The sequence below is a fragment of the Haliaeetus leucocephalus genome, unplaced genomic scaffold, assembly GCF_000737465.1.
Source record: "Haliaeetus leucocephalus isolate CR32 unplaced genomic scaffold, Haliaeetus_leucocephalus-4.0 Scaffold577, whole genome shotgun sequence".
Lineage (NCBI taxonomy): Eukaryota > Metazoa > Chordata > Aves > Accipitriformes > Accipitridae > Haliaeetus > Haliaeetus leucocephalus.
In genome coordinates, this window is record NW_010973013.1 from 6312176 (window position 1) to 6321948 (window position 9773).

The 9773-nt window shown below is 50.7% G+C and overlaps 1 protein-coding gene across 2 annotated transcripts in view; it reads left to right on the forward strand.

Annotated features, from left to right (window-relative positions):
• SNX5 (sorting nexin 5) overlaps positions 1-9476 on the forward strand; it is a 39543-nt gene extending 30067 nt beyond the window's left edge. The window contains exons 13-14 of one of the 2 annotated variants that reach the window (XR_775042.1): positions 3381-3698; positions 4362-9476. Coding sequence is in view for 1 of the 2 variants with exons in the window: in XM_010577795.1 (XP_010576097.1) it covers positions 3381-3401 (21 nt within the window). In the remaining variant the exon portion in view is untranslated. Of the gene's footprint in view, positions 1-3380 lie in introns of both variants that reach the window. The other variant, XM_010577795.1, reaches the window with a different exon arrangement.
• Positions 9477-9773: the final 297 nt, after the last annotated feature.

Below are 9773 nucleotides of genomic sequence, written 5' to 3' on the forward strand. Positions count from 1 at the left end.
GTTTAAAACCACCCCGGGGGGGGGGGGGGGGAAGTTTTGCTGCTGAATCTGGGATGTGCTGGGTCTGTCTCTGCAGCAGGCACATGCCACAGGCACCCTGGCAGCTCTTTGCTGCCCAGCGGCACCCGCAAACACAATGTCTGGCAGAGCTCCCACCTTCGCCTTGTCTGTAAATATTTGTATCCTTCCTTTGTCCATCAGCAGCCTGGTATTTTTGCAGGGAGAAGGTAACAGATGTTTGAAGAATTAATTTTCTGTGCAGCCTGTTCACGGGAGCTGTGGGGGAAGGCTTCTTGGTGGGACTGCGGTGTAGCAGAGCGGAGGAAGCAGCGGTGTTTCCTTCTGGTGTGTAATGCTGCCAAGGGGCATGGTCTCAGCAACGTTCATCGGGGGATTAATGAGGCACTGAGCTTATCTAGCAACTGCCTGCAAAACAAGAGGCACTTTCGGCTTGAAGCACTAGTGCTTGTAGGCTGCTACAAAGAACAGGGCTCTTCGTAAACTGACGTGTCTAATCTCTCATCTTTTAATGCTTTCCTGAGTCAACCAGTTCCAGTGGTTACAGATTTACTGTTTCTTTTTTCTAAGACTCACCGTGGGTCTGCAGTAGCCCAGTTGCCCGGTGGCAGGACAGGTGGGCAGGCATCCCTCGCTGGCATTCCTGCAGAGCCACGGGCTCTCTGGGATCTGCAACTTGCTGCTTTCCCTTCCACTCCCAGTGCAACGGGTGGGTTTCTGCTGTCAAGTGGAGCAAAGGGAGACAGCGGGGCTCTGATCTGCGGTCTCGGCAGCCTTAACTTCTTGGGGGCCTTGCTCAGCTGTCCCTGCTTGAATACCACCCTCCGCTCCATCATGTCCATGGATTCATCAATACTGCTTTGGTTCCACAGCACGAGGGTTGTCACCCACATGATTTCTGCTCAGCCTTGCCACATCAGTGGCTGTGCAGTGGATCTGCTCTGGCTTAAAGTCCTCTTCCCTCCTGACAGATCCTCCATCATCCCCCCAAAAACCCAGACATACCTTGTTCCACCGTATCAAAAAGTGTCTGATAGTTTTTTGAACTGTGGTGGTCTCCTGATCCCACTCTCAGAGGTGTTAAAAAGGAGAAAGGTGGGGATACACGCCAGGCACAGTGAAAGCAATTAGCTTAACTTCTTCATGTCTAAACTGCTGCAGTCACTGTAAAAGTTGTAACATGCACCGTAAGGGCATGTCTACATTGCAGTCTTTGGACAAAGCTGGTTTGAAACAGGCTGGTGCGTGGACTGCTAATACCACCCTGGCAGCAGCCTGGACCATGTCAAGCATCCCAAGCAGGGTGGCTGCTCTGGTGCTGATGTTGGGGGTAGCGCTCTGTTACCGCATCCCTCTGAAGCGAAGGGAAGCATCCCGGCTTGCATCCCTGCTTACAGCCCTGGGTGTTAACGTACCGCTAACTTCTGCCAGGGTCTGCTTGACAAGGTTTCATTTCCAGCCTTTTTCCTGATGCTGTTCAGGAATACCTGCCCTCTGCCTGCTCAATCAAAAGAAGCTTTTTGGGAAACATTTGCCAAATATTTTGCTTTGCAGCAATACAGGCCTAAGCAATTCTCCCTGTTCCTGCCTCCCTGTTTATCCACAACACCAGTTTGTGGGGCCAGGAGTGAAATGGAGCAGGGAAGTGATCCAGGCTAAAAATAACCCAGCAAAACTGATGGCTTAGGTGTTGCTGCTGATGCTGCTTGTGAAACTGTGGCCATGGTCAGGGGAGTTAGGTGGGTTTTCTGAGAACTGCTCTAGGTTTCTGGGCACAGGCATGTTTTGTCTGAAAAGCTACAAGGCCGGTATCAGGGTTTTGAGAAATATGCTGCTGCTTTGGCTGATGTGCCAGCTCTTGAAGGTAACAGCAGCATGTTTCAGAGCAAGAAAGCCCCAAACCTTCCATTGCACCCAGAAGTAGCCAAAATAAGTGTGAATGATGCACCAGCCCGAGTCTGGTGTTGTTCCATTTTCTGATTGACTTGTTGGGGAGACGTTTGCCCTTGTTAGAGGGATGTAATGCTGGCACAGAGTCAGAAACTCTTTCTTTTGACCTAGTGAAAGGGAAGGGAGCAGCAGAAGGGAATTAGCCAGTGTTAGCCCCTGAAGAGGCAGGAGGCAGCTGGCATTTTTACTGGTAAGTCCCTGCCTCCTCCACTCACATGTTTTCATGCTGTGTATTCCCACTTCCTCAGGAAGTGCTCATTCTTTTGACTGTAATAGCAGTTTTAGTAATGGCTTTGCTGGGTTGAAAGGAGGGGTACTGGTTGTTCAGAAATGGGCCGTCACTCTTCTGGCTCAGTGCAGGACAGCTGACAGCTCTGTCTTGGCAAGTCTGGCCACAGTCTGCCCACATCTCCTGCCTGTCTTGGGGCACCGGAAGGAAGATTTTTTTAATTTTTTTTTATTCTCCCCATTTTTCACCTTCTGGGTTCCACTGTGGGGAGGACCTGGGTGAGGAACTGGCTTTTCTCCCTTGCTTGAATGTGAGGAAGGACAGACTGGCCTGTGTGCGAAAGGTCCAGTCTGCACGTCCTGCTGCATGAGACAAGGCCAGTTTGTCTCCAGCCTGGTTGCACGTGTGGCTTGGTTCGTAGCCCAGTAAAGCCAAGCAGTGCTCTCTAAGACACAGCTGGGGCACGGCTGGAGGTGGTAGTGTGCAGCAGGCTGCTCTGGGGGGTTTGTACAAATGCGACTGCCCCAGGTTTGCCTCCCTCAACCACCCCCACACCAGGGCAATAAAACCTGCTTGCAAGAAGGGCTGTAGCCTTTATGTGATCTAAAGAAATGGTAATTAAAGCCACAACAACACTGTGGGGGGCTCAGAGGGAGTCCTGCCTGCTGTAGCATGGCACAGCTAAGCCCCATCTCTGCCTTGACCAGAGGTTGGTTCCCAGCCTCACTTTATTTAGGATCAAAGGAAGCAAGGAAACCCTTGGGAAGAGCTGGAAGTGCTATTGCTGTTCTCTAGCAGGTTCTCCTCTTCCAGAGGAGATCCCAGAGTATGCTGGAGGCAGTAAACCTTTCCTCCTCTTGTTCTCTAGTAGGAAAACATGATAGTTTCCACCCAAGCTGGGCAGCATCTTTTAGTAAAATTGAGCTGAGTTAATCCATTGCACCTTCCTAGGCCACATGTATCTGCTGTTCAGCACAGCCACCTCCACCTCCGGACCAGCCAGACCCACCGAGGGATGTCACAGTTTGATGTGGAGAAGGACTGTACCCATTTCTTGGTTTTGTTTTCCTTGTTTCTTTCTCAGCCTGTTTGCTCTGCGCCCATCCTCAAAAAATGGTGGGGATGGGGGACGTACAAATCTCTTGGCCACTCGCATCTCACATCAGTTCTTCAACATTCACAGAAGGCTTTGTTTTACTCCTGAAAGGGAAAATGCTGGGAAAGCCCCTTCCCTCTGCGCACCACACCTTAGCATCTCTGTGTGTCTTCAGAGGAGAGAGCTGGGCTTTCCTGAGGACCAGAAGGGAGTTAGGTGCCTGAGCCTCACCAACAGGGACATAGTGTCTGCCTCCCTTTGGCCTGTTTCAGTCGCTCATCCATTTGGTTTGTGGTATATTTGGAAAACCAAGCCTGTAGCATAGGTAGAAATTAACTTCTGACCTCTGTGGGCTTTGCACGTGGCCAGCAACAACTGGAAACATGTTCCCTGCCTCGGTTACAGGTAAGGAGTAAATTGCTGTGTATTTTCTGCCCTAGCAGATGTTTGGTGAACGTGTGCTTTTTGACAAATGAAAACAAGGCTGGTGTCTGGGCTTGAGATGTCCTCAGTTTCTCAGGATGTTGTGGCATCTTGCTATGAGCTGCCACCACCCGCTCCAGCCATGGCTGTGCCCGAGATCCCCACAGAAGCAGCTGCCACGCTTTTCCCCAGAGGGAGAAGTATTTCAGTGCCGGGCAAAGAAACCTTCTGTTAACAGCTGCCATACTCTGCTCTCCTCCGAAGGTTACCAATTAATTCCTCACAACATGATCCATCTGTTCTCAGCTTGTAAGCTGCTTGAGATAGGGGCTGTCTCTGCCATGCATGCTTCAGCAGTGCTGCAGAAAGGGGTCCTGGCCTGAGGCATGATGACAAGGAGAACATTAAACTTCTGGGGAAGCGGCTGCGAGCCCTGGCACGCCTGTAGGCTGATGAAGCTGTCAAGGGAAATGGAATATTCTTGTCCTTTTGACCACGTGCAGAAACCATCACAACTGCAGAAGTACATCTAGTTGGTTTAGAAATGTTTTGCTATCCCCTTGCACAGCTGCTGTCTTAGCATCTTGGGTACCACTAAACCACGTAGGTCTCTTTCATGCTGTTTTTTTACCGTCATATTTTAAGTTTCTCAGGCTCTTTTGCTTTTCTGGAAGTGTGTTGGAGGAGCTGAGATTTCTCTCTTCATCTGTGTGGTCCTCATAACCGTATTGCAATGCTCTGCTCTCCAGAATGAAGTGAAGGTAATGGTGCTGCTCATCACATGGCGGATCCTGTGCCACCTCCTGTTCTTTGTGATATTCGCGCCCTGGGCTGGAGGTTGTAGTTTCAGGGCTCCTGGTAACCACATCAAAAAATATCCCAGACCTGTGATGCAAGGCACTAATGACCGATGCAAACTCACTTTTCTGGTTCAGATTTGTTAAATATTTTTGGCAGGCTGACTGGAGAGCCTTGTTGCCACATCAGGAGCTGCCTGTCTCCGTGCCCTGCTAACTGCATGTTGGACCGCGTACTGCCTCTTTTCCTGCACAAAGACAGCATAAACTCCATCCCCATGGCTAATTGGGTAGAAATTAGATGTTCTGCTTGTGCAAAACCAAGATGAAACATACGCTATTGAGTAGTCTGGTGCACAGATACTATATTCCTGATGGTGGAAGTGTAGCCTAAGTGTTCAAATGCCCTGCTTGGGTCTTGGCACAGCCTGCTGAGATGGGAGACTGGGTGTAATCCTGTCTTGGGGTAGGCAGTGCTGCTCCATCACTGGGTTTTCTCCACTGCTGGGAGTGCAGGTGCAGATGCTGATGTGGCTCAGCTGAGATGTGATCATTCCCTAAGTCTCCACAGTTTGTAGCATCTGAAATCAATTGTTTCTTTCACTGTAAAATTGTTGCTATGTAAGTTCACTTTGCAGCCTTCCAAATAGGCACATCTGTCAGATTTTGATGTTTTCAGTGTTTTGTTATGTGGGATTTTCTTTTCATTAAGAATGGGCCTTTTACCAAACAAGCATCTCAATCACCATCTCAGTTAAAAAAGTACATCTCAAGGTCAGCTTACCTGAAGTCATCTTGGGGAATGTTTTAACTTAAGGATGGCATACAAAACCCCCCACTATCTATGACTGTAAAAATGCGACCAGCTTTCATCACTCTCCAGGCAGTGGCAGAGAGATGACGTGATCTGCTTTGCTTTCATCCTTGGCTTTGCCTCTATGGATAATTTAGCCTGTGTTCAAACACTAGAAAAAATAAAATGCTGGGGACACCTTCTGTGTATACATAAAACTCGAGTCCCACAGCTCGTGCTCTGACCTTCCCTCTGCTCTCCAGCCCAGTGATCTGGCATGCCACATCATCCCATGGGAGCGTGAGGAGGAGGAGAGGGCAAGGGAATCTCTTAGCAATGTTATGATCATCAGAAAGTCAGTCCCTGCAGCCAAACTTATGCCAGCGAACTCTTTGCCAGCCGCGTGGGCAGGCTTAATGCCTAGGTCATGTGGCGTGGATGCAAATTTAGTGCGCTTGAAAACTGAGCTAAGCCGGAGGGCTGTACAGTAAGCCCGTGGAGACCAGCTGTTGCGGCAGCGGATAAAGGAGTGGGAAGGAAAAAACACTCTTTCCTTGTTTCGGAGAGAGAAGAATCTCTCTGGGTGTTCTCCATAGGGCCCTGCTGTGCGAGGAGCCGCAGGGCTGTGTGTCAGGCTGTGGTTTGTATCACAGGATCCAGGTGGGAGCGACAGTCTTGGCTCTAGCCCTGAAAGGATGGAAAACCCCATGCTTTTGTTTCCCGGGGTACCTAATACATGTCCTGGGCTTTCAGACCACCAGGGAAAGTGATAGCGAGAGGCTCCGGTGCCACCGGAGGAGCGGCTGAGGGCCACTTGGATATGGGAAGGGTTAAGCAGCCTGGACATGAGGAATGAGCTGTGGTGTTCCTTCTGTGATTCAAAGAGGGAAAAATGTGCCCTCCCTCTCGGATGCTTCCTTCTGTCCAAAAAAGGCTAAATGGGCTCAGTGAAAAACCAGTGGAGGCATTCCTCATATTCTCTGGAGTAACTGGATATTAAAGCCCGGATTTAAAGGGGTAGCTTGCAGAAAATTAAATGTGACTCTGAAAGGAATTCACCTTCTGCAGGAAAGCTGGCTGTGGTTTCGGTAGCGAAGGATAAGCTGGGCACTAGCTAGAGAAAGATGAGGCTGTGTAAGAGATGGGTATTAACAAATACAGACGAGTCATTAGTCATCACAGATTATTAAACACAGGAGGCCAGTTTGTCTTCTTTATTTTATGAGGGACGGCTTACATGCACAGTAATAACCACAGGACTCGGCTGGGTTTGCAGCAGCTCCCAAGCACACAGGTTAATGGTATCGACCCTGATCCAAAACCCGTTCATGTCAACAGGAGACTCTCCCCTGACTTGGAGCATGACCAAAGTGAGTTTAATAAGCTCTTTTAATATATCCTGTGCTCCTTCTGCAGCCAGACAGACTGCGTTGTCTTCTCCGGGCCAGGATTGCAGGCATTTACTACACCATTTGCTGGTGGCGGTCTGCCTGTTGTGAAACACATGTGAGGGCTGGTTTGCAAAAACACCTCTGTGCAGAGAAAAGCCACCTCTGCCCCATCACCTTCAAACCCCTCCTTGAGGTCCCTCTGCCACCCAGCAAGGAGTCACAGGGGCGATCTGAGGCCTGAGTGAGAAGGAGGGGGGAAACAAAACAAACCTGTAAAAGAGCAAGGAAAATTAAGGAAGGAGGAAGAAGGGAGGCTGAGGATGATTGCCAACGTCAACATGACGTGGAAGGGAAGGATCTCTGGCTGACAGGCACCGTGTTACGGTCCTTCCTTCCTACCTCCAGCCAGCCGGAGATGAGAACAGCATGGGGCACATCTTCACGGTGGGTGAATTGCTGCCTCCCCCTTCCATCTGGACCAGAGCTGGAGAGAGGTCCACCCCGCTCTGCTCGTTGCCCAAAAGCAGGATTTCAAGAAGGCTGGGCTATGAACAGGGCTACCCTTGTTCTAGGGAATGAGCAGGAAGGTCTCTGTAGGCCAAGGATCCTAGTCGGGCAGCTCATATCGGCTACTATGGAAAAGAGTAGGGTGAGGTCTACCACATGTCAAGCTTTGCTATCAGGCAGACATTGGACATGTGTCCCATCAGACTCCGCACCCCTCCGGGGGGGATGATGGCTTCTTTTCAGATCCCGGTTCTGCCTGAGGTGGAGTTTCCCACTCACATCAGAGTGCCTAGGCTGCCAAAGAGGTCTTGGTTGGCCAGAGCATCCCTAGTGAGCATGGTTGAGACTGCATGAAAAGTAAAGATTAGGGGAGAAGGTAGGGGAAGAAGGAAAACATTCAATATGGGGGCTGGAGGAGGTGCTTTGGGGCATGAAGAACATTTCGGTCACTTTGGGTGAGACTTTCTTATTTCCCTTGGGCAGAATGACTTTCTGGGTGAGTGGGATGCAGAAGACCAGGTTTCTTCATCCCTGAAGCCAGGGCTGGCTTTGCTTGGATGCTTATGTCTAGGAGAGAGGTCCCAGCTGGGTATCCTGAAGAGAGACAGCCAGGGCGGGGGGGAATGATGTCCCTCCTTAGCTGATAACTGCCTTTGTGAGATAAGGATTAAGCTCTTCACCTTGGTGGCTTCTGCAAATACCAAGCCTGGGCAGCTCATTCTCCCTTGCAGTGCCTGAACAGAAACGTTGTAGTTTCTCAGCATCAAACCTATGTCTGTTGGTGGCTTTTACCTTGCAAAACTTGGTCTCTTGTGCAGGAAGCCAGACCCAGGGCTGCCGAGCTGTAGATCCTTCTCCACTACCTGCTGGCAAAGTATAGTTTTTAGGGGTGCGTGATGGAGCAGGGTCTTCTTGCTGAAGGGTCCTACTGGAGCATCTCAGGAGGGTTGCAGTCCCTCGGTCGCTTTGCATACAGCTTGCAGATGCCTTGGGAGCAGACTGCATCCACCCAATGTAGGGAGTCCTCTCTGTCCTGGCTCCTGCACACTTGCTAATTGGTCCTGACATCTTGACGAGGACTTTGTGCGAGGCTGTCAGGAGCGGTTATTGATGCTTGGCAGTGCTTCCATGCCGTGAAGGCTGCAGGTCGGGTCCTCGCAGGGGGCTCAGCCGGGTGAGGACCGTCAGGGTGTCAGTGCCTGGCAGTTCCCTGAGCAGTTTCCCATCTGACTTCTGTGTTTATTGTGTGCCTGGAATTTAATATATATGCAAGCCCGTTTCTAAGGAGAGGTGTTAAAAGTTACTCCCCTGAGCAGCAGTGGTTGGCTTGACTTTTTATTACTGGGGAAAGGAAAGAATTGCCACCAAAATCAAGTATTTTTTAATGTAAACTTGATTACCAAGTGCTTACCTGGTGCAAGTTTAAACCACCTGAGCAACCACCCTGTCTCTCTCCCTTAGCAAGTGCCTGGCTCTAAGTAGCATAGACCACCCTACAAAATCTCCTAGATCATTCCTATTAGGTGAAGCGTTGCCCAGAGGTGGGAATACCAGCAGGGCTTTGCTGTGGAGCACAGCCAGCCCCGACAGGGTTATGAAGTTAAACAGGAGTGCGTTTAAAGGGAGGGAAAGGATATGGTTCGCCTGGGCTTTTCCTTGCAAGGAAATGTGGTTTGAGAGGAGCCCTGGGAGAGATGGATGCCAGGACTTGGGGAGCAGGACGCAGTGACTGCCAGAAGCTGCAGAGGGGGAAGGACTGCAGTGAGGTTAATTTGGACCTCGGGCAAATTAAAGGCTCAGGACTGATGGGAGGGCGTCAGGGGGCGATTCAGCTGGCTGCTCTGCTCTTGAGTGCCAGCAACACATTGCAGTGCTGTTGAAGGAGCTTATTCGATGGCAAATCCTGGTTCAGTCCACCTGAAACTATCCAGCTTGGATTTGCCAGATGTGTTTCAGGGGAGACCGTTCCTGGCTGGCTGACATGGAGGGCCTAAGGGATCTTCAAGCAGGCTTGCTGGCAGCCCAGGGCTCAGAGCAAACAGTGAAGCTGGGGACTGGGGATGCGTGGCTGAGCCAAGAGCTGTGCCGAGATTCCCGGCTGTCCTGGTGGCTTCCCAGCCCTTCCTCCCCGTTGTGCCTCCGTGCTCAAGCGCATTGTGGGCTGCACGGGCAGAGCATCCTACTGGGAGGAGGGAATTGCTGGCCCTTGGAAAGCAAAGGGAAGCCTAGTTGATGTGGTTTAACCCCAGCCAGCAACTAAGCCCCACACAGCCGCTCGCTCCCTCCTCCCCAGCCAGGTGGGGGAGAGAATCGGAAAAGTGAGAAAACTCGTGGGTTGACATAAAGACAGTTTAATAGGTAAAGCAAAAGCCACGCACACAGGCAAAGCAAAACAAGGAATTCTTTCACCACTTCCCATGGGCAGGCAGGTGTTCAGCCATCTCCAGGAAAGCAGGGCTCCCTCACACCTAATGGTTATTTGGGAAGATAAACACCATCACTCTGAATGTGCCCCCCCCCCCCTTCTTCCCCTGGCTTTATATGCTGAGCATCACATCCTATGGTCTGG